Source organism: Chanodichthys erythropterus, chromosome 11, assembly GCF_024489055.1.
Source record: "Chanodichthys erythropterus isolate Z2021 chromosome 11, ASM2448905v1, whole genome shotgun sequence".
In the NCBI taxonomy this organism is placed as follows: domain Eukaryota; kingdom Metazoa; phylum Chordata; class Actinopteri; order Cypriniformes; family Xenocyprididae; genus Chanodichthys; species Chanodichthys erythropterus.
This window is the reverse complement of record NC_090231.1, coordinates 54882076-54907888: the sequence shown is the minus strand read 5'-3', so window position 1 is coordinate 54907888 and position 25813 is coordinate 54882076. Positions and strand designations below refer to the sequence as shown.

At 36.1% G+C, this 25813-nt stretch overlaps 1 protein-coding gene across 8 annotated transcripts in view; it reads right to left on the bottom strand.

Moving 5' to 3' along the window:
• Positions 1-25813, bottom strand: part of neo1a (neogenin 1a) — a 192246-nt gene that overhangs the window by 42055 nt on the left and 124378 nt on the right. For all 8 annotated transcript variants that reach the window (XM_067400078.1, XM_067400075.1, XM_067400079.1 and 5 more), the window contains exons 5-7: positions 17200-17336; positions 12081-12235; positions 11807-11927 (exon numbers count right to left, since the gene is read on the bottom strand). In XM_067400078.1, the coding sequence (XP_067256179.1) occupies positions 11807-11927; positions 12081-12235; positions 17200-17336 (413 nt within the window). The remainder of the gene's footprint in view (positions 1-11806; positions 11928-12080; positions 12236-17199; positions 17337-25813) is intronic.

Here is a 25813-nt window from a genome sequence, read left to right as displayed (position 1 = left end):
AAAATAAAAAAAATCAATTGTATCATAAATGTAGCTCAAATCAGGCTCCAGCTAATCTGCATTTGTATTCTAGATTGGGCGTTGTCTGTTTTGGGACTTCTTTTCCTACCTTCTTTTTCTCTGGCTACATTATGTTCATAATTAAATGTTGGTGTAATGATTACTACATACTGTCCAGTATACACTAAATACTGTATTTGAAGGTTCTCATAATGTTTAGGTCTATTTATGCCAACACAAATGTTTGACACAAAAACTTGCATGCATGTTCTCAGTCCAATTCACACACAACACACTCAAAAACAGTGATATGTGGTGAAAAGTTAAAAAAATGTCCATTTAACATATGTCTACAATAACGAACTATTTTAAAACACACACTCTAAAAAATAAAACATTGGTTCAAAAAGAAAAAAAAAATGTTAACGTTTTCCACTAGAATTTTTAACTTAAGCCTACTGGGAGAATTACATTAATTCAAAGCAATATTTTGAGTTGATCCAACATAATGTTTTAATTAAGGTGAAGACGTTTTTTTGCCACAATAAAAACACATTTCTAAGTAACATGAACTTACCAAGCACCGCTTGTCACCATGATGGTAAATCTCAAAAAAAAAAAAAAAAAAAAAAAAAAAAAAATTTACAGAAACTCTTCTAAATAAGCATAACAAAACACTAATTACTGCTAAATCTCCCTTACCATTAATCTTGTGCAAACATTATATAACACTTAATTTTAGCATTTACTCTCCCTTTCAAGTGCCATGGGCAAAGCATGATGGGAAATATAAATCCAGGCCAAGTTTCACTTAACTTAACTTAACTCTAAATTAAGTGTTCATACAACTCAAAACAATGAAACACGTTTACACGTCATCAGATTGTATTTTACATTAACAGAACTTAAAATTAAATACATTTTTGATTAACTGAAAATGTTAAACTATGACAAGTCATGATAGTATATCGAATCAATAGGCGTAATTTGTGTGTCATCCAAGCTCAATAAAATAACAATTACAAGTAAAAAGTCTAACAGCATTTTAGAACTTGATTTTTTATTTCACAACAATATATATATTTAAGTAATGACAAAAGGTCCCCTGAATTCATTTTTAGAGTGCACCAAGCTGAAGTTTTAATGTCCTCAAGACCAAAATGGAATGTCTGGAGAACATAAATTTGTCAACAAGGATGTCAAGATCATCAGCTTCAGCAGTCATCCTCAGCGTCTGTCTGATGGTGAATGCAATCATGTGATGTACGGTGGTTAGCAACAGAAGATTAATATCGACTCTATTCTTAGCAGAGAGCAATAGCTGGTGCCACTGAAACAGATGGTGACTTCGCCTTATTAATGATATGAAGCTAAGCAAAAAGGTCACAAGGCCTTGGGTGTAAAATGGAATTGTAAAAATTATTCTTAACTCCACTTTTGCTGTAAATTGATGTAATTATGTGTTCGGGAGTATGCAAATTAGTTTCTCCTTTTAAACAGAAAAGTTTGCTCAGAGCCATGATGACTATATACTATGTAGGTCACCAAGAATTATACTAATATCCTAAAAAGGTAATTGTAAAACATGAGGACATGGGGATAACATAAATGTAGGAAAAATTGCCTCATTCACCTCAATGTACTTATGATGTTGCTGTCGGAGAGAGGGAGTGCAGTGCACTGCTAATGACCACTTAGTGAGCTCCTCCTTTCATCTTACACAGATGGGTATAGACTGAAATGGCCATGGTACAGGAGATGTGACAGTTCCTGCTGCACACATAAAGACTTCATCCATTGACATTAAATCTAGCACCTCTCTACTATTGATCTGAGGGAACATGCTATTATCGTGAGGGGTCTGGAAGGAGTTGAAGACTTTCTCATATTGTGTGGAGGCATAAAAAGTGGGTTATATCATTTATTCTTGCTAGGGTTCATGTCACCTGTACTCATGTTATGAAATCAGAAAGGTCTGACTGATGCTGAAATGTGGAGCAGCTCTTGATCTATAGACACTAGCTAAAAGCCCCATATGAGTCTTTGAAGAAGAGAAATGGGCAGCTAAAATCACATATATCTCTAGGTTTTACTCTCTTAGTTATATTTCTCTTGTATCACTATGTCTTCCCTTATTAAAAAAAGGTAATTGCGACTTTTTATCTCACAGTTCTGACTTTTTCTTGCAACTGTGAGTTTTTATCTCACAATTCAGACTTTATAACTCACAATTGTGAGTTTATATCCCACAATTCTGTGAAAAAAGTCAAGTTATAAACTCAGAATTGCAAGAAATAAAGTCAGAGTTGCAAATATAAACAACTGTGAGGAAAAAAGGAATTTATATCTTGTAATTCTGACTTATTTTCTTGCAATTCTGAGTTTATAACTCACAATTCTGACTTCATTTCTCTTTTTTTTCAGAATTTTGCCATATAAACACTCAAAATTGCAAGTTTGCAAGTCTGAATAGTGAGATGAATTTTGAGATTCAATTACCTCTTTCATTTTTTATCTTTTTTTTTATTTTTTTTTATTCCGTAGCAGAAACAAGCTTCCATACAACTCCATGTCAGTCAAGGTTTCTTATACCAAATACATAAAAAGTTCACCATTTTTTACAAATCTGTTTTTTTGTAGTTTACATGGAGATGATAATATCATTTCAAAAACTTGCACTTAAACTTGTTTTCAAAAGTTTGTGTTTTTAGCCCCCAAGACGCTGTCGTCATAATGAACGGCCAAAACGCATAAAAAAGATATTCCGTTTTTAGTTGAAAAACTATCTTCAGCCTTTTCCTGCCAATTCAATTCATTCTGCTGTAACAAATAAAGTCAAAGCAAGGGAAGGAGACAAATTTTTTTTTAATAAGCGGAGTTACTATGATATTCAAGTAGCCAAGTACACAATAGTCTTTGTCATTTTTCATTGGAGATGCAGCTGGCCCGCAGCGATTTTGCATTGGATCTGAAGCGTGCACCACTGCAGCGGTGACAGCAGTCTATCGCTTCAAAGTAAACATCATGAATATGAGAGGATGATGGATTAAAGACCATCAACACCCCTGTTGAGATTAAACAGGTCTCTCACGTGATGCTGGGCAGCGCATCGTCTCCTGAGATGTCTTGCTTCCATAGTCTGAGAGATGAAAGCCGGAGCAGCAGGGCAGATCTAGGGGGAGGAACGGGCAGCTCTGCGGGACGTACCGCCCAGCACGAAAGCGCAGGATTATGGGTCGCAGCGTGATGCTGGCAGGGGACTTCCTCTGTGTTCGCTGGGAAGGCAGACGCCCATCTGGCATGTCATTACTGTATGTCTATACCCAGTTACTGGCCCTCAGGGTCAGCAAGCAGCGGCCCCATTCCCTCCTGCACCTGCTAAACCTCCGCCTGCTTCATCAAAGAGCTCCAAGCCCTCGCGCTCATGTCCGTCAGCTAAATAATTTATTTTCTGACATTTGTCATGCTTAGTCCCAATACCAAAAATATCACTGTGCTCCTTTGAGAAGCTTGGGCTCAGCGTATTTGTAGACACAAAAGTACCCGCAACAGCACTTTGCTTCAATGGCGAGAAAACATGAGATTATTAACACTGAATCACGGGGAGTTCAAGATAAGAATGCATGCAAAAATTGTTTGGTGTGATGAAAATGATACCACAACTGCAGGACAATTTTGGGAATAATTATATAAATTATTTTCACATAATAATTATTGAAATAAGTCACTCTTTCTTTAGATTATCATAGTTTATAATCATAGCTTACCCAAAAATTTAAATTAACCCATGAATTACTCACCCTCAAGCCATCTAAGGTTTTTGTTTCAGACGAACACAATTGGAGATGTATTTAAAAAATATCCTGCTCTTCCAAGCTACATAATGGCAGTGAATGGCGGCCCGATTTTAAAGCCAAAAAAAGTGCATCCATCCATCATAAAAGTATTCCACACAGCTCCACGGGGTTAATAAAAGCGAAACGATGGGTTTTTGTAAGAAAAATATCCATACTTAAAACTTTATAATCTAACATAACTATCATGCATCCTGCACAAGTCGACTTGCGCCACAAGACTAACTCCTCACACAATGTCTCTCACGATTTAAACAAATAGATCTGGGAAACAAACTCAAGCACCTCTTCTCTTATATTGAAATCCTCCAACATTTCTCTTTAAAATTTCTTGTTTTAGACATCTAATTCATGACTGGTGTTTTGCTCTGTCCTCTTCGATCGAAAACTGGATTTTCAAAACAGAAAAGTTCAAGTTCTTTAAAGTATGTTCATTTGTGCACTCAATACTTGGTCGGCAGCACATTACAGCAAATGACTTGCTCCTAGCACAAATTACAGCATCAGTGAAGTGTGGCATGGAAGTGATCAGCCTGGCACTGCTGAGGCACTATTGAGCCTTCAGATCATATTGTTGGATCAACTGTTTCTCATCTTTCTCTTGAAAATATCCCATAGATTCAGGTCAGGCATGTTGGCTAGCCAATAAAGCACAATAATATCATGGTCAACAAACCACTTGGAAGTGGTTTTTGCACTGTGGGCAGGTTCTGAAGTCCTGCTGGAAAAGGAAATCAGCATCTCCATAAAGCTTGTCAGCAGATGGAAGCATAAAGTGCTCCAAAATCTCCTGGAAGATGGCTGCATTGACTTTGCACTTGATAAAACACAATGGACCAACACCAGCAGATGTCACGGCCCCCCAAATCATTACTGACTTCAGAAACTTCCCACTAGACTTCTAGATTCTGTGCCTCTCCAGTCTTCCTTCAGACTCTGGGACCATGATTTCAACATGAAATGCAAAATTTACTTTTATCTGAAAAGAAGACTTTCGACCACTGTTCACTGTCCAGTTCTTTTTCTCCTTAGCCCAGGTAAGATGCTTCTGATGTTGTTTATGTTTCAGAAGTGGCTTGGTAGTCCTTTTCCTGAAGATGTCTGAGTGTGGTGACTCTTGATGCCCTGACTCCGGCTTCATTTGACTCATTGTGAAGCTCTCCCAAGTGTTTGAATCGGCTTTACTTGACAGTATTCTCAAGCTTGTGGTCATCCTTGTTGCTTGTGCACCTTTGCCTACCCAATTTCTTCCTTCTAGTCAACTTTGCATTTAATATGCTTTAATACATCACTCTGTAAACAGCCACCACATTCAGTAATGACCATCTGTGACTTACGCTCTTTGTGGAGGGTGTCAATGATTGTCTCCTGGACCATTGCCAATCAGCAGTCTTCCCCATTAGTGTGGTTTCAAAGAACAAGAGATTTAATATTAATTTATACTGTAGGGATGGTCGTTTAATGAAACTCAAATGTAAATATTCTAATATTTTGTTTGTTAATCAACAAATTAAAAAAAAAAAAAAAAACTTTTGAAATGTTTTACTTTACATGTAGGGAATCTAGTATAAATGAAAGTTTCATTTTTTCAAAATAATTTAAAAAAAAAAAAAAAAAAAAAAAAAAAAAACTAATTATATGACCAGGACCTGTAGTTAAAGTTTTAAATATGGATTATTTTTTTTATTATTATTTATTTTTTTTTTTTTTGAAAAACCCATCACTTCACTTCGGAAGGCCTTTATTAATCCCCCGGAGGCATGTGGAGTACTTTTAAATGTACATTTTTTGCTTCAAAATCAGGCCCCCCCATTCACTGACATTATAAAGCTTGGAAGAGCCAGGATATTTTAGATTCTGAAAGAAGATAGTCATATATACAACTAAGATGGCTTAAGGGGGAGTAAATCATCAGAAAAAATTTTGGGTGAACTAACCCTTTAACCTGTAATAATTAAAATCTTAATGATGGATTTTTAAATGTATGATTGAAAGTTTGTGTCTGGGACAAGTATACAACAAAGAAATCTACATGAAGCAATTTTAAAAGTAGCAAAAAAGAGTGTGTGATCTATAACAAAAAGAAACAGTAGACATGTTAGTTTTAATAAAAATCAGCCGCTGGGACATAGAAGTGTCTGAAGTTGAAGAAACTTGATTCAGTAATCTAGTATTGCATTTCAAACACGATCATCTGGTGCATCATAAAAGTATTTATTTATTAGTATTTATCATTAAAAGTAATAATTTATTTTTAATTTTGGTGAAGTGTAATTTCAGTATGCGTACAGCTACAGGCTTTGTATTGTCAACTAAATCACATCAATATTCCAACCATTGAGTGATGAATCTTGTAAACAAAGCAGAGATGTTGGAAAGCAGCTTGAGGGCTCTTTCTGTGGCCATAAATAAGTGAAGCATATTTGCTCTGCTGTTAGCGGTGTCTGGCACACAGGCCTAGTTAAAGTGTCATATGAACACAGTGAGAGGCCTCGGCGGAGACATACTATTTATGTTTTATGGCTCCACAGGCTCCTCAGCTGAGATATAAACACAAATATAGCCCAAATCAGCATTGTATGCTCTCAGATCCATCACCTTGTCTGCCATTGTGCTCAGAAACTGATCGAATTATTTTTCTACACCTGGAACTGAAACCCATTTTTGCAAAGTCCAGTAACTACAGTCCATCAACCCCCATGAGTGACATCTACAGTGTGTCCAAGCTCTCGTACGGCATTTCTTCACTCCATCACCCTTCACACTGCTGGAGTGGCTGCTACGCACACAACCAGCGGATTACCACCACTCTGAAAAATGCAGCTCTGTCTAGAAACAGATGCAGAGAATTTTTGCGGGGTGTTTGTGCCATACAAGGTTTTTGGAAAAGAAAAAAGAGAATGAAAAATTTAGGATTTTTCCAGTTGCCATGAATCCTTAATAATAATAAGTCAGTGCCAGGAAAAACAAGCATTCACATGCAAATATGGAATTAAAATTAATCTAGGGAAAGTAAACAAGCTCAAACAGTGAGACCGCATCAAACTGTCAGGTCACGTCCTGATCTCATACCAGCTATATGACTAACACGTCTTTTAATGCTTGTGGTGACCCAAATTTCTTCTCATAGTGCTGCTCTGCTACTGTGAAGTCTCTACAAAGATTCAAATTAATGAGTTTGTCGGTTACAATGTAGTTTCCATGGTAAAGGAATGCTTGCTTGTGCAAATATTGGCACCATTGTGCTAGGGTGTTGTGGGTGGCTGTCAGGGTGTTATTAAGTGGTTGCTAAGACAGTGGTTCCCAAACTCAGGGGGTGGGGATGACCCATAGGGAGGGCCTCAATCAAGTAGTCTCCGAGTAGCTCACAGTAGTCTTTAGCACATTGTTCTGTGGTTGCTAGAAGTTTATATGGGTGGTTCCCATGCCAGGGTGTTGCAATGTGGTTGCTCAGGCGTTCTTAATTGTCTTTAGTACATTGTTGCTAAGGTGTTATGGGTGGTCACCAGGGTGTTGCTATGCAGTTGCAAGAGTGTTCTGAGTAGTCTTTAACACAATATTCTGTGGTTACTAGTTGTTTATGGGCGGTTCCCATGCCAGGGTGTTGCAATGTGGCTGCTAAGGCGTTCTTAATAGTCTTTAGTGCATTGTTGCTAAGCTGTTATGGTTGGTCACCAGGGTGTTGCTATGCAGTTGCTAGAGTGTTCCAGGTGGTCTTTAGCACTTTGTTCTGTGGTTTTTAGAAGTTTATATGGGTGGTTCCCATGCCAGGGTGTTGCAATGTGGTTTGCTAAGGTGTTCTTAATAGTCTTTAGTGCATTGTTGCTAGGGTGTTATGGTTGGTCACCAGGGTGTTGCTATGCAGTTGCAAGACTGTTCTGAGTAGTCTTTAGCACATTATTCTGTGGTTACTAGTTGCTTATGGGTGGTTCCCATGCCAGGGTGTTGCAGTGTGGTTTGCTAAGGTGTTCTTAATAGTCTTTAGTGCATTGTTGCTAGGGTGTTATGGTTGGTCACCAGGGTGTTGCTATGCAGTTGCTAGAGTGTTCCAGGTGGTCTTTAGCACTTTGTTCTGTGGTTGTTAGAAGTTTATATGGGTGGTTCCCATGCCAGGGTGTTGCAATGTGGTTTGCTAAGGTGTTCTTAATAGTCTTTAGTGCATTGTTGCTAGGGTGTTATGGGTGGTCACCAGGGTGTTGCTATGCAGTTGCAAGACTGTTCTGAGTAGTCTTTAGCACATTATTCTGTGATTACTAGTTGCTTATGGGTGGTTCCCATGCCAGGGTGTTGTAATGTGGCTGCTAAGGCGTTCTTAATAGTCTTTGGTGCATTGTTGCTAAGCTGTTATGGTTGGTCACCAGGGTGTTGCTATGCAGTTGCTAGAGTGTTCCAGGTGGTCTTTAACACTTTGTTCTGTGGTTGTTAGAAGTTTATATGGGTGGTTCCCATGCCAGGGTGTTGCAATGTGGCTGCTAAGGCATTCTTAATAGTCTTTAGTGCAGTGTTGCTAGGGTGTTATGGGCGGTCACCAGGGTGTTGCTATGCAGTTGCTAGAGTATTCCGAGTAGTCTTTAGCACATTGTTCTGTGGTTGCTATTTGTTTATGGGTGGTTCCCATGCCAGGGTGTTGCAATGTGGTTGCTAAGATGTTCTTAATAGTCTTTTGTTGCTAGGGTGTTATGGATGGTCACCGGGGTGTTGCTATGCAGCTGTTAGTGTGTTCCGATTAGTCTTTAGCACATTGTTCTGTGATTGCCAGTTGCTTATAGGTGGTTCCCATGCCAGGGTGTTGCAATGTGGCTGCTAAGGCATTCTTAATAGTCTTTAGTGCAGTGTTGCTAGGGTGTTATGGGCGGTCACCAGGGTGTTGCTATGCAGTTGCTAGAGTATTCCGAGTAGTCTTTAGCACATTGTTCTGTGGTTGCTATTTGTTTATGGGTGGTTCCCATGCCAGGGTGTTGCAATGTGGTTGCTAAGATGTTCTTAATAGTCTTTTGTTGCTAGGGTGTTATGGATGGTCACCAGGGTGTTGCTATGCAGCTGTTAGTGTGTTCCGATTAGTCTTTAGCACATTGTTCTGTGATTGCCAGTTGCTTATAGGTGGTTCCCATGCCAGGGTGTTGCAATGTGGCTGCTAAGGCATTCTTAATAGTCTTTAGTGCAGTGTTGCTAGGGTGTTATGGGCGGTCACCAGGGTGTTGCTATGCAGTTGCTAGAGTATTCCGAGTAGTCTTTAGCACATTGTTCTGTGGTTGCTATTTGTTTATGGGTGGTTCCCATGCCAGGGTGTTGCAATGTGGTTGCTAAGATGTTCTTAATAGTCTTTTGTTGCTAGGGTGTTATGGATGGTCACCAGGGTGTTGCTATGCAGCTGTTAGTGTGTTCCGATTAGTCTTTAGCACATTGTTCCATTGTTGCAAGATTTCATGGGTGGCCATATCAGAGTGTTGCAATGTGGTTGGTAAGACATTCTGAATAGTCTTGTTAAGAGGTTGTCAGGGTGCAGTTGTTAAGGCATTCTGAGTAGTCTTTAGCACATTGTTGTGCAGTTACAAGGGTGTTATGAATAATTGCCATTTTGTTGCTGTGCAGTTGCTACATTGTTCTGAGTAGTCTTTAGAACTAAGGTGTAATGGGTGGTTGCTACGACATTGCTAGGTCTTTTTCAGTTGTCATTCACAAATTCCTTGTTTTCAACCACAGACTAAAATAACTTTTCTGTGCTTTTTTTAATCTTTTATCAAATCTACATAAAAATCTCTGCAACTACAGTTGTGCTTAAGGTAATCACAGCATGTCAAATCTAGAGCTAAGGGGAAAAACAATGCTGCATTACACTAATGAGTATGGGAGCATATATTCCCTAACAAAAAAAATTATAATGAGCAAGTTTCACAGACTGTGCCACAAAATCCCTGCCTGTAACTTAATAAACTCAGCAATCAGCTCTAACAATAAGTGAAGATAAGCAACCGTGTTTTCCTATTCACCATGTGCTAGTCCAGATGGCAGCGAGAAGTGAGGCTTCAAAAAAGCCTCCAATCAGACCCGTCTAGCAGCTTTAACTAGAATACGCCAAGAAGCCTGCCAAAATAAAGTGTTTACAGGCCATTTTCATACAAGAGGAGCAAAGACTACATCAAAAGCCCATAGAGAATTCAGAGAGACACTGGCTTTATCTCAGAAAGATACTAATTTCACAGAAACAGATTGACAATCTGACAACAAATTTGTGCATTCAGTGCTACTCTCGTAGATGGCTGGATTTAAATTCTTAAGTTGCTTTCTAAGGCAATCATCACTAATTCTGCTCATACTTACGGACAAGGAGTTGAACAAAATTTTATTAACTATAATGTGGCATCCTTCACGGTTATGAATGTACAGGAATGATATCTCAATTTCGCCTGGCAGAACTATGGACCAGAATATCATAGAGATTTCTGACCGGGTAAGTAAAATCCCAGCAACCACCCAGAACACCATTGCAACCTCACATTTAACATTAAACTCCAGTTCTGGCACACACATGGCGGTGAGCGCACACACATACACTGAACAGGTGGCACTGCCAGAGAGGAAGCTGCAGCAGATGGCATCATGCACCTGACTTACACCAACACTAGATTCAACTACTATAGTTTCAATTAGTATTAAAGAAAGATCATCTACATGGACAAATCCTCCAGTTTCTCTGAGATGTTTAGCATTTTTTTTTTTAACAAAACACTAAAATAGTTGTGATATTGTTGTAAAACTAAATGGACCACTATTTAAGGGTGCTCCGATTGATTGGGCGCAAATCATTATCGGCCGATAACAGATTTATATAGTTTGATATAAAGGCTGATCAGAAGAACCAATCAGATGGCACAAAACTCACAAGAATTTTTCTATGCGCAGCTTAAATTGCTTCACTAAATTCACTGGTCTGGCAGTTCTACCAGGTGACTGTAAACGGCAATAAATTTGCAACGTCTTTGCAGAGAGCAGAGACATTGCAACGACAGCAATACAGAAAAGGAACTAGGGCTGTGCGATTTTAGTGCATTTCTTTCCTTGTTAGTGCACTTTCGTTCCTCCCTAAAAGCCCAAACTTAACGGGCAAATCAGCTAGATCAGTTATTGTCATAAAATACAGTCTACTGTTGCTAAACTGCAGGACCTCATCTCTCTTTTTTTATATACTTAAAAATAGGGGTGTAACGGTACATGTATTCATCCCGAATCGCACAGTACAGACGTCAAGGTTTGGTTCATGCAGTAAGATGACAAATACAGTCAGTCACAGGCAATTTACACTCCAGTCCAGAAGGGCGCGTGCGTGGTAATGCAACACTGTTTGATAAAGTTAAACTTTTATGTTTAGTTTTCTCCCCCCTGCTGATAATTGTGTACTGTTACTTAAAATATACTGTTGTTAAGAATCACTAAATAAGCCCAGTGGGACTATATGAAGCCTTCTGCTTATCATCTAGTATAATTTTGGTGATCAGTATCGGCCAATACTGCTTCCAGTGATCAGTAATCGGCCCCAAAAACACTGTTGGAAGCACCCTTACAACTATAATAAGACTATAGTGAGATGATATTAACATTTTGAGATTTAGATGAGATTGAAAAAAAAAAATAATAATCAAAGCGTGCTAAAACTTATATAAGAACTTCCCTTCAGGAGGAACCAGGTGATACCAACTTAAGATGGTCAAGCTGATTTTCAGAACATACTAGCTGGTCTGGTCCAGGTCTGACAGCTTTATTAAGAACCATATCTCAACCACAGTAGTTACATTCCCACTGATCAACTATCTAGACCAGCTACTGATCATAAATGTCCAGCTTAGAGAAGCCAGAAATTATTTAAACCCACTAAACCACCTTAAGCTGGTTTTAGTTGGATTTTCCAGTAGGGTATACAAAGGGAAAACAAAAATAGTAATTCTTAGACGTACCTTGATCCAGTATGATGAGCTGAGCACTCGACTGCACATTACCAGCGTCATTCTCAGCTAAACACTGATAGAAACCTTCATCTGACTTGACCAGTCCCAGCACTTGCAAGTTCTGCTCCTTCTATAAAGAGGCAAACAAGAACATTGCTGTCACCTAGAAGAAATTTTCATCTGCATTATCTGTTATAGTGTACAATTTCTGTATCACCATTTTTTTTATGACAAAAGGTCAACAAGCATTTCCTCACTCAAGTAGAGCTAGCTGGCAACTTACAATGATCTTGAAATAGTCACTGGGAATGACGGCATCTCCGTTCTTCACCCATTTGATGGTGGGAGCGGGCGAGCCGGTGACCTCACACTCGAAGATGATGTCTGTGGCTTCATGAGCATATATGTTAGCAGGTTTCTTCAGGAACTGTGGTGAAGCTGAGAAGAGAAAAAGAACAAAATAAATCACATTGCTTCTTGGGAGAAACAACACTCCAAATGTATGATTTAGTGCCATTAATCACTTCTGAAAGAGATATGATTTGATTATGAACAGAAAATGCTGCTTTTGACATTTGTCAACCTCTAAAAATACTCTACACATTAGGATGTGGCTAAAACATGCAGCTCCTAATAGCCAGAGGAGAATGCAAAACCTCCAAAGGCTTCCCATTAGTAAATTAGGTTATTTGATCTTGAAGAAGATAAACATGACATAGATCATCTCAATAACAAGGTAGTGTGCACCAGAATGATTCAGGCCTGTCTGCTGGGATGTAATTGGATTGTTGCTCTGTGTTGTGCCCGATTCGCTACCACACAACCACAACTCTCCGTTGCATTTCACTTTTTTTTCATGTGCAAGACAATACACTTCACATGCATGATTCATACCCTTAAATTGCACAAAATGCATAAATAATATTGACTGATTGATGTTTCTGATAAATAAAGTGATGAAATATATTTGATGGGCTAGAGTTTGTAAGTGACAATTAGACAATAACATACATATGCATATATTGCATATGTATATCTTATGTCTTTTAAAAAAAAAATATATATATATATATATATATATATATATATATATATATATATATATATATATATATATATATATATATATATATATATATATATATATATATATATATATATCAGTTCATAGACTTTCAAGCATCAATATATTATATATATATATATATATATATTATATATATATATATATATATATATATATATATATATATATATATATATATATATATATATATATATATATATATATATATATATATATATACATACACATACACATATATATATATATACATACACATACACATATATATATATATACATACACATATACACACACACACTACCGTTCAAAAGTTTGGGATCGGTAAGATTTTTAATATTTTTAAAAGAAGTTTTGTCTGCTCACCAAGATTGCATTTATTTAATTAAAAATACAGTAAAAACAGTAATATTGTGAAATATTATTACAATTTAAAATAACTGTTTTCTATTGGAATATAATATAAAATGTAATTTATTTCTGTGTTGGAAAAGCTGAATTTTCAGCATCATTACTCCAGTCTTCAGTGTCACATGATCCTTCAGAAATCATTCTAATATGATGATTTGCTGCTCAAGAAACATTTATTGTGTACAGATGTACAAAATATTTGTGTACAATATTTTTTTTCAGGATTCTTTGATGAATAGAAACTATTCAACTATACTAGCAACTATTTTTACATATTTAAATATGTCCCCAGGCTTTTGTTGTACTTGTTCTTGATTTCATAAATACTGTATATCAATAAAAAAAACCACAAAAAGGTTTAGAATAATACAACAATGAATGTAAGTGAATGGAAAAATAGCAAATAAAGATTGTGGATTTTCATTAACAAAAATATTTCTAATTATCAGTACACAATCTCAAAATCACCATCCAAAGCCAGAATGGCTACATAAAGCTGAGCTAAAATGCAGATTATCGGATGTTCTAGAATATCTGGCTCTAGCATATGTAACATAAGTTGCAGCATCAGGGCCAAAGTGACGTTGGTAAGGTGATGAATGGCTGTTAGTATGTGCTCCTGCAGCTTGCTGATGCCTGCACACACAACCTGCTGAAAAACACTTGTCACACACCGCTGGGTTCCTGCTCAAGCCAGATCCACATGGGACAGATGGTTCATGTTTCAATCACACAGTATATCTCAAGCCCAGGAGCACATACACATAGAAAGAGTATCTTCATATCAGGGGGTAGAGACCGTAAAAATGTTGCATCAGCTGCAAATGTACAGATGTGCTTGTACACACTTTTGCATTATAGCTGCACAACATCAGAACCACCCTAAGTCAGTTTTCATATTAAAGTCAACGCGAAACAGACTGCACCACCTATTTTCCTACCATAAGCTGATGTACTAGTGTGAAATACGATACAGCAAGACATGATTTTATTATCAGGAACTTGCAGGATTGTGAAAAGTGGGTGGTCTAAACCAAAATGGACTCAGACCTGAACGGTTGTTTGCAGTTGATTGTGGAAAGACTGCTGACATTAACATTAACACCAGAATTCATTTTCTGCATCAACTATTGTCAAGATTTTTGAAAGGCTGTATTACCTACAGTAGGTGGCCTGGTTAACATTATTATCCATGTTCACATAAGTTGATTAATGAAGATAATCTTTTAGTATAATAGTGATTCATGCACAATAAAGGAATGTGTATTGTAGACTTTAAGAAATGATTGTGAGGTGCTGAAACAACAGAAGAACCGCTAAAGATAAAGCCAGAGCATTTGTTTCACGGTCACAGACTGGTTACGTTCCCTATACATTCTACATGGAGATCACAGGGATGATAAAACCATCTCAAATGACCACACAGCTCTTATCACTGCCTCACTTGCATTCATGAGCGTGTCTCAGGTTTCCCGCTATATTACAGCCAATGTCAAAGCTCAACACACACTCTTGTTTCGATTCATCTACCCTGCATTTCAGAGTAGGCTGAGAAACAACGGCAACCTGCAAGCTTCTCGCTTATGTTCTGTGTAGCACAGAAAAGACAGTCTATCAAAGTTTAATAAGATTCTGGGCATTTTACCTACAGTGTAACAAAACAGAGAGGTTCCCGGATCAATCTGACCCCCTCACACTAGCACACACGTCTACATGTTGACTAGTTATGTATGGTTGACATTTAAAATCTGAGCAAACAAGACATGAATGATTTATTTCATATTTGAAATAGGAACACATTAATATTCTGGATTCAGTACAACCTGCTCTATCAATAGCATTATGTTGATTACCACAGAAAATATTTCTGATTTGTATTAAAAAATACCAGCGTTCCAGAGGTACTACAAGCAGAAATGTGAATCTCCCATTTTTGTTAAAGCACTTGATGAATTATTCAGCAAAACCTTCTGTTCTAGGCAAATTAGCTTCTGGTTGTGTGCTTCCAGTGTAATTTCTGTGAGTGAACATGATACCTTTCTCGTCTCTTTGCAAGTATTATGCAAAACTTACCAGGTTTACTGGCTTGATATGACACTGAAGTTTAAAAAAAAAGAAAAAAAGACTGGATATAGAGCTATAAATATTACAGTTTATTGAGCTATTATATCGTGCCAGCAAGCATAATGTGTCTTGTGGTTATACTTTTTTGTATTTTTGCTTTTATGAACAGTCTTTATGTACATCTCCTTGTGAAAAAAGCACACTTAATCATATATATAGATATATATATATATATATATATATATATATATATATATATATATATATATATATATATATATATATATATATATATATATATATATATATAAAACATATGGAAATAATATACTTCAGAAGTGTGAACTGAATGTAATGTTTTCGGATACTTAATTGCATGTTAACTGAAATTAAATGAAAATGTATTATATTTATATTAACTGCAATTAATTTCATTTAAAAGGTTAGTTCACCCAATATTTCCTCTTTTTTTAAGAAGAGAGAGGACAACAAAATCATCCTCACTGCTTGAAGACTGCTTGTTTTGTGAATTTTTTTCCCCGCAATATGCATCGGACTCAAGGTTTCTGTGCGTGACAAATTTTTAGGATGACGAATATGAAAAAAATGCATCTGAAATTTTCAGACTCAGTGTGCAAAGACCTTTAATCTAAATTAATTCAAGGTTTATCTAATAATTAGACTGTTGCACCAAACTTTAAACTTTTGAGAAATAAGCAGACATTTAAACCATCATTTACATTTAAGATTAACTTTATTCCTGTTGCTCCATTACTTTAAACTCTAATTTAAACCTTAATTTGGGATTAACTTCAAATTTTCATGCAAGGAGGTTAAAACAAATATAATATTAACACTTTTGCTTTTTATTACAATAATGAATCAATCATGGCGAAGAAAATTACATGGCGGTTTTAATCACAGGTTATATTTTTAATCCCTGATTTGTTAAACTGTGCTTAAAATTGAGTGGAGCAAAACAGTTTAAAATTAAAACCTAGATCAACAAATCCTTGATTAGCTTTAAACTTTGATTGATTTAATCCTTATTGGTGCAACCCACCCAATGACTTAAAATGTACTTAGTAGGAAACAGTCATGAATGTGTATAAGTGGACTTCTATTTCATTAATTTTATATTACTTTTTATATTAATTTTATATCCTACTCAGAACACTGAAGCAGAACTAAATTTCATACCCATTTGTATTGCAACAAAACACAATGATCAGCAAACAGCCCACGCTGAAAGAAGAACCGAGAGATTGTTTGACACTCGCTTGGATTCTGGGAGGTGCTCGGTTTGAGTTTGGCATTGCACCTCTTCAGTGAGCTGTTGGATTTACTGTACTATTGCTCCAACACAATACCTCTCCTACCCACAAAGGCAAAAGTAAGGGCCTGAAAGTAGGGGCTTGTTGCCCCCCAGTATCTTTCATCTTTTCATCTCGTCACAGTGTAGGATCAATTCTCAGACAGACAGACAGATGGCTAAAGCTCATTACACACCACATATCTGCATGAAATCTACAGTCCAGATTCTATTCTATTCTTTGTAATTTCACACCTGTCTGAACAGTCTCACGTCCCTTTCATCATCACACAAACAAATCTCATGCACTTTAGTAAAAGTCCCACCCGAAAGCTATAGCCTGAGCAATTACAGAGAATCCTATATCTGTTTCTGTAAACATGTCTGAAGTGTGATCAGACCGTGCAATTGAATTACAGAACATAATGTCACCAAGAAAATGCAACACTTCCTCTGAAAAAAAAAAAAAAGCTTTATAGTGTGACATGACAATCACTTGACTAGTCCTTTATAAGGGAGGTTCAAGCTTACCCTTCAGCGTGAGCTCGGTCTGGGCCTCAACGGAGCCGTTGACGTTGTCTGCCAGGCAGTTGTACACACCAGCATCTTCCTCGGTAAGATTGAAGATCCGCAGACTGCCCCCGCCGAGCACCTCAAACCGGCCCCTGCTGTGCGGAGAAGAAAAAAGGGTGCTGTCAATACGCTCCCTTCAGAAAATTAAATGTATACTTAGACCAACACTAATTCAATAACTGCAGTGTAAATTTTCCTTCCCACAAGCAACAACATGGAATCTATCTTGCAAAGGGAGCATGCTGAGAGCTTTCCTGTAGCTCAGTGGTTAGAGCATGGCACTAGCAATGCCAAGGTCATGGGTTCAATCCCAGGGATTGCACATACTCAGATACAAATGTATAGTATAATGCAATGTAAGTCGCTTTGGATAAAAGCGTCTGCCAAATGCATAAATATAAATGTAAATGTAAATGTAAAAGGGCAGCCTCAAAATTGTGGTGGTGTGGTTTAGCGGTTAAAGGTCAGGCTTGGTAATCAGAAGGTCTCTGCTTTGAACCAGGGGCAAACAATGAACAGATCACCATTGTGCCCTTGAGCAACGCACTTAACCCCAGGATGCTTTAGGAGGATTGTCCAGGTAATAATTGTACTGCACGTTTCTTTCTATAAAAGGGACTATTGTCTAACAAGGTAGAGATAGGAGGAGCTTTATCTTCAGAAAATAATGTTAGCTCAAACTTGTCTGAATTAATTTATGTGACATTTTTCATCCCTGTTACCAATAGTTGTCTGAATACAAAAAGCATGCTGAACATATCTATTTATTTACTATTTTCCATCCCTGTTACCAAAAGTTGTCTGAATACAAAATACATTTCTGAATTTATTTACTATTTTTCATCCCTGTTACTAATAGTTATCTGAATAAATACAAAATGCATATTTATTTACTATTTTTCATCCCTGTTACCAAAAGTTGTCTAAATAAAAAAGACATTTCTGAATTGATTTACTATTTTTCATCCCTGTTACCAAAAGTTGTATAAATACAAAAGGCATTTCTGAATTTATTTACTAGTTTTCATCCCTGTTACCAATAGTTATCTGAATACAAAAGGCATATTTATTTACTATTTTTCATCCCTGTTACCAATAGTTATCTGAATACAAAAGGCATATTTATTTACTATTTTTCATCCCTGTTACCAATAGTTATCTGAATACAACAGGCATATTTATTTACTATTTTTCATCCCTGTTACCAATAGTTATCTGAATACAAAAGGCATATTTATTTACTATTTTTCATCCCTGTTACCAATAGTTATCTGAATACAAAAGGCATATGTATTTACTATTCTTCATCCTTTTTACCAAAAGTTGTCTGAATACAAGATATTTCTGAATTAATTTTTTTCTTACTATTTTTCATCCCTATTACCAAAAGCTGTCTGAATACAAAATACATGTCTGAATATATTTATAAACCATTTTTCGTTCTCTGTAACCAAAAGTTGTTTGAATACAAATGTCTGAATATATACACATTATTTTGCATTCCTGTTACCAAAAGCTGCCTGAATACAAAATGCATGCCTGAATTTATTTACTATTCTTATCCCTGTTACCAGAAGTTGTCCGAATACAAAAGACATGTCTGAATATATTTATTAATTTTCTATTTTTTTCATCCCTGTTATCAAATGCTGTCTGAATACACAGGACATGTCTGAATTTATTTATTTACTATTTTTCATCCCTGTTATCAAATGCTGTTTAAATACAAGACATTTACATCCTTGTTACCAATAGTTGTCCGATGCAAAAGACATTTCTTAATATATTTATTTACTATTTTTCATCCCTGTTACCTATAGTTGTCTGAATACAAAAAGCATGTCTGAATACATCTATTTAGTTACTATTTTCCACCCCTGTTACCAAAAGTTGTCTGAGTACAAAATACATTTCTGAATTTATTTACTATTTTCATCCCTGTTACCAAAAGTTGTCTAAATAAAAAAGACATTTCTGAATTGATTTACTATTTTTCATCCCTGTTACCAAAAGTTATCTGAATACAAAAGGCATATTTATTTACTATTTTTCATCCCTGTTACCAATAGTTATCTGAATACAAAAGGCATATGTATTTACTATTCTTCATCCTTTTTACCAAAAGTTGTCTGAATACAAGATATTTCTGAATTAATTTTTTTCTTACTATTTTTCATCCCTATTACCAAAAGCTGTCTGAATACAAAATACATGTCTGAATATATTTATAAACCATTTTTCGTTCTCTGTAACCAAAAGTTGTTTGAATACAAATGTCTGAATATATACACATTATTTTGCATTCCTGTTACCAAAAGCTGCCTGAATACAAAATGCATGCCTGAATTTATTTACTATTCTTATCCCTGTTACCAGAAGTTGTCCGAATACAAAAGACATGTCTGAATATATTTATTAATTTTCTATTTTTTCATCCCTGTTATCAAATGCTGTCTGAATACACAGGACATGTCTGAATTTATTTATTTACTATTTTTCATCCCTGTTATCAAATGCTGTTTAAATACAAGACATTTACATCCTTGTTACCAATAGTTGTCCGATGCAAAAGACATTTCTTAATATATTTATTTACTATTTTTCATCCCTGTTACCTATAGTTGTCTGAATACAAAAAGCATGTCTGAATACATCTATTTAGTTACTATTTTCCACCCCTGTTACCAAAAGTTGTCTGAGTACAAAATACATTTCTGAATTTATTTACTATTTTCATCCCTGTTACCAAAAGTTGTCTAAATAAAAAAGACATTTCTGAATTGATTTACTATTTTTCATCCCTGTTACCAAAAGTTGTATAAATACAAAAGGCATTTCTGAATTGATTTACTAGTTTTCATCCCTGTTACCAATAGTTATCTGAATACAAAAGGCATATTTATTTACTATTTTTCATCCCTGTTACCAATAGTTATCTGAATACAAAAGGCATATGTATTTACTATTCTTCACCCTTTTTACCAAAAGTTGTCTGAATACAAGATATTTCTGAATTTATTTTTTTCTTACTATTTTTCATCCCTATTACCAAAAGCTGTCTGAATACAAAATACATGTCTGAATATATTTATAAACCATTTTTCGTTCTCTGTAACCAAAAGTTGTTTGAATACAAATGTCTAAATATATACACATTATTTTGCATTCCTGTTACCAAAAGCTGCCTGAATACAAAATGCATGCCTGAATTTATTTACTATTCTTATCCCTGTTACCAGAAGTTGTCTGAATACAAAAGACATGTCTGAATATATTTATTAATTTTCTATTTTTTCATCCCTGTTATCAAATTCTGTCTGAATACACAGGACATGTCTGAATTTATTTATTTACTATTTTTCATCCCTGTTATCAAATGCTGTTTAAATACAAGACATTTACATCCTTGTTACCAATAGTTGTCCGATGCAAAAGACATTTCTTAATATATTTATTTATTATTTTTCATCCCTGTTACCTATAGTTGTCTGAATACAAAAAGCATGTCTGAATATATCTATTTAGTTACTATTTTCCACCCCTGTTACCAAAAGTTGTCTGAGTACAAAATACATTTCTGAATTTATTTACTATTTTCATCCCTGTTACCAAAAGTTGTCTAAATAAAAAAGACATTTCTGAATTGATTTACTATTTTTCATCCCTGTTACCAAAAGTTGTATAAATACAAAAGGCATTTCTGAATTTATTTACTAGTTTTCATCCCTGTTACCAATAGTTATCTGAATACAAAAGGCATATTTATTTACTATTTTTCATCCCTGTTACCAATAGTTATCTGAATACAAAACGCATATGTATTTACTATTCTTCATCCTTTTTACCAAAAGTTGTCTGAATACAAGATATTTCTGAATTTATTTTTTTCTTACTATTTTTCATCCCCATTACCAAAAGCTGTCTGAATACAAAATACATGTCTGAAAATATTTATAAACCATTTTTCGTTCTCTGTAACCAAAAGTTGTTTGAATACAAAAGACATGTCTAAATATATACACATTATTTTGCATTCCTGTTACCAAAAGCTGCCTGAATACAAAATACATGCCTGAATTTATTTACTTATTTTATCAATTAAAAGTGATAAAATGATTTCTGCAGAAATTCTTTTGCAATTCCTTTGTACTACTGACAAACTAATTGACATTTGGTTGGGGAGTTGGGTGAATTTGACATAGGGAACATGTTGGGCGAGGAATCAATAGTTTAGAGAAAAGAAGAGCATGGCCACATTAAGAGGTAGAGGAACTGGCTGGTCTCTGGCACAGAATACATTGATTGCAGAACCTCCGTTCAATCTAATCTGTCAGCCATCGATTGGGATTAAACACCAGCACATTAATACCAGCATTCTCACATTGACTATTTTTATTTCTCTGCCTGTCTCAGCTGTGAAGTATCCAGATCCATGTGTTGCATTCAAAATTGCAACAAGCATGTGCTTATATTATTTTCTTTTTTGGGCTTTGAAAAAAATATCTGTGGAATTCTAAGGAACTGAACTAAACAGTTAAATCAACAGAGATGAGAGTACAATAAAGTACTATACAGGCATTATAAAATTAGACAAAATATATAATAAATGAACACCTAAATAAGAGCAAGTCATTCCTACACCAATGTCAATACCAAAATATCTATAAATTTACAGAGAGTGGTTCAACCATTCTCTGGCGGATGTCTAAGGTTAACTGTCAGCCTGACAGTGTCCAAAACACACGCCAGACCACAGGACTTGCATAAGAGAGAGTAACTCAAAAGTCTTGTGCTCAAAGAAACTCCACCCTACCTCAAGCATAACACATACCTCAACCCAAAGGAAAACTAGCAGGTCTCATAAAGGGCGTCTTTGTCCTTTTGGAAACACGTAGACCCACTGTGGAGCTTTCCCACTTAAGACACACTTCATTCTCTGGGTTTTTTTCTCTCATGGACTGTGATGTTATTTCTCATATGCTCTTTTAAGAGTGTGAATGCTGAAGTTCCACACATCAGTGCCTCTCAGCTGCAAGTGTCTTATGATCTCCACATGTGTCTCTAGTCAAGTGCCTTCAAAACTTTAATGTGAGGGAGACACAGGCTTGGTGACTTCTACAAAGTGTTACTGACAAGATCCTTTATGGTGTTTTGCATTTGTCAGCATGTGATTTCACTTGACTTAATCTGAAAGACTAACTTAGACTCCTTGGAACTGGATCAGATTCAAGCTCTATTTTGCAACCTATACCGATAAACAAGAATTTAATAATCAGAAATTAATTCCTCCCATTCATTTTTCAACAAGTGAGCCATCTCCTCCCCCTTATAGTGTTCCTTAAAATCCCTCAATTTGTGTAAGTTGGAAACACACTATTCTTCATTCAGGACCGTCAGAGTATTAGGAGTGTTGAGGGAGCAGTAATGCTTTGGTTCTATGTGTGGAGTCGCCTCAAATAACCCAGAACTAATGTACAGCAGCTCACGACGGCAGACAGGTTAGGGCTAACAGCTAGCGCTGCATATGCCATGATGGATATCCAGTGTGCTGCTCTGAGGCCAAACTACTGGCATCCGTCAACAGAAATCCAACACCAAACTACCGGTGGCGCTGACCCAACCTGCCTCAGAGCAGCCAGCCTGTGATTGATGCCGTCATAAGATACAAGCGAGTGAGATGAAAGGCTGCCTTGTCAACAGCTCAGAAGGTTCTGGCATGGTCTCCACCCTTAACTGTTCAGCTCTATGGCTGTGACTCCAAACAGAGCAGCCACTAAAGCTGTGCCAAGGCTTCAATGAGGGTAGTGACACTATTCCTTCTGATGCCACCAGAAAGGGTTGTGTGTTACCCTACTGGAAAATCCAGTTAAAACCAGCTTCTGATGGTCAAAAACGACAGGGAGATACAATCTTGATATTATAATGAAGCAAATTAAATTCTTGAAAAGAAAGCCTGATTTATTAGTATGGCATAATGTTTTATTATTTCTTAGACATATTTTTTATTTTTTCTGAACGAACATATTAGACTTGAGAGTCATAAATGTTGATCTTTTCATATAAGACATCAATGCATTGAGAAACTTACTCTAACTCTAAAACTTCCTCTTCAGCCTAAAAATATTATTTACCGGTATTCATGGTTGTGTGGCACCTTCAATGTTACAAACAAATTGATTTTATTTTTATCAAGGTCACTTATTAATGCTTATTAATATTTGAAAACCTTTTTTTCTGCCAAATCAAAGTGGTATGGTGCAGTCGATGAAGTGAAACAAAAAAAATGTATCCCAGAAAAGATCCTTGCAGACTGGATATCATTTTACCTTTTGTATTACAAAGCAACATAAGATCAGATAAAATGCAATTTTGTAAAGTTAAAAAAAATTTATATTTGTTAATGAATGGATTGACCCTTTATCTAGTAAAGGGTCAATCCAGCCTGGCCAACCTGCTGTTCTCTAAATACCCATCAAGTACTGAGTTCTATCTAAAATCATCAAACTAGAGTCTGAACAGCTTGGAGAACAGCTAAGACCAGTAAACCAACTTCAGATGGTGCAAGTAGTTGTTTTACAGCAGGGCAGCTGATCTAGGCTGATTTGGATGGGTGATCGGCTGGACAACCAACCTAGAAGAATCTAACAGACCATCTTGGTCAAGCTTTTTAACAGCCTAAGCTGGAATTACCTATTTGTAATAAACACTTTGCAAAGCAAATGAACAGCTATATAGAGCACTGTGATGTGCATGTGGGTCTGAAATACTTTGAATAATCTTTCTGGACAGGCTGCATCCAGACATATTTAGGCTACGTTCACACTATCAGTTTTTTGGGATTGAAAACCACATTTAGTTACAGGTGTGAGTCTCGAGCAGCTTTTATATCTGGGTGGAGAGCGGAGCATTTGAGTCACGCGTAGAACACAAAACTGACGGGAGCAACTCTGGAGGAGAACAGTGACTGGATCTAAAACCTTCAGATGACACACAGCTCATAGAAAAAAGTCTGCAATTCTGAGAAAAAAGTCAGAACTGCGAGTTTATTTCACGCAATTCTGACTTTATAACTCACAATTCTGACTTTATAACTCACAATTCTGACTTTATAACTCACAATTCTGACTTTATAACTCACAATTCTGACTTTATAACTTGCAATTCTGACTTTATAGCTCACAATTCTGACTTTATAACTCACAATTCTGACTTTATATCACACAATTCTGAATTTATAACTCACAAATGCGACTTTATATCATGCAATTCTGAGAAAAAAGTCAGAACTGTGAGTTTATATCACGCAATTCTGACTTTATAACACAAATTCTGACTTTATATCTTGCAATTCGACTATATAACTCACAATCGAATTTATATCTTGCATATTCTGACTTTATAACTAGCAATTGTGAGTTTATATCTCACAATTCTCACTTTACAACTCACAATTGAGTTTATATTTCGCAAACCTGACTATATAACTCGCAAATGCGACTTTATATCACGTAATTCGGAGAAAAAGTCAGAATTGTGAGTTTATATCTCACAATTGTGTTTATATCTCACAATCCGACTATTTAACTCACAAATGAGTTTATATTTCACAATTGTGAGTTTATAACACGCAATTCTCACTTTATAACTCGCAATTCTGACTTTATAACTCTTTATAAAAGAGTTTATATTTATGCAATTCTAAGAAAAAGGTCAGAATTGTGAGATGTAAACTTGCAATTGCGAGAAAAAAAATTAAAATTGTGAGATAAAAAATTACCATTGGAAACAAGCTGCCATAAGAATCCATATGAGGTAATGTCATATTATTTTGGCTTGTCCAGTGTGACGTATGCTGCTCTTTTAAAGAACGGAGCCTCAAATGAAATACCTCAGAAGATGGAAAAAATTAGTGTAAAATCAATATGAAGAGCTTCATCTTTACAATGAGTCAGAGTGTTTGTTTTTTCCAGCTGGGCTGAGATGGACCATCATCATACCTTTCTTTATTTGTTTTGCAGGTTAACTAATATTTTGATTAGCACATTACTATAAGCCCAAAGCCACAACCTGCGTAACATACACACATTAGAGGTCTGAATGAACTGGCGGATGAGGCTGGATTTAGCCGTGGATATGTCATTAGCTGTTGAGTGCACAGAGAGGCCACAGCCATTCCTAAAGGGATGGGACACAGTGGACCTCACAGAGGGAAATGGGAGAGGAAAAAATGGAAAGAGAGATGAGAGGCAGAAATGGAGAGGCAGCCACAAAATTCATATGTTCCAGTGACAAACAGCTGCTGGACATTTGGCTAAATGAATCCTGCTATAGTGCTGCATGGTTTGTACAACAGCGGCAATGTCCTGCCAAACAATAAAACAGACATCCAGCACTATGCATTCCAACCCTTCACTTTTCATTCCAGTAAAGTCATAAATGATGCACTGTAGTGTTAGCCTCAGACGGCCCACCCACGGACCATTCATCATGGAACCTCTGATGCAGATTACATGCAAAAATGGCATGCAAAAAAAACTTCAAGCTGTTTACTTTCCTGTAAACACTACATTCC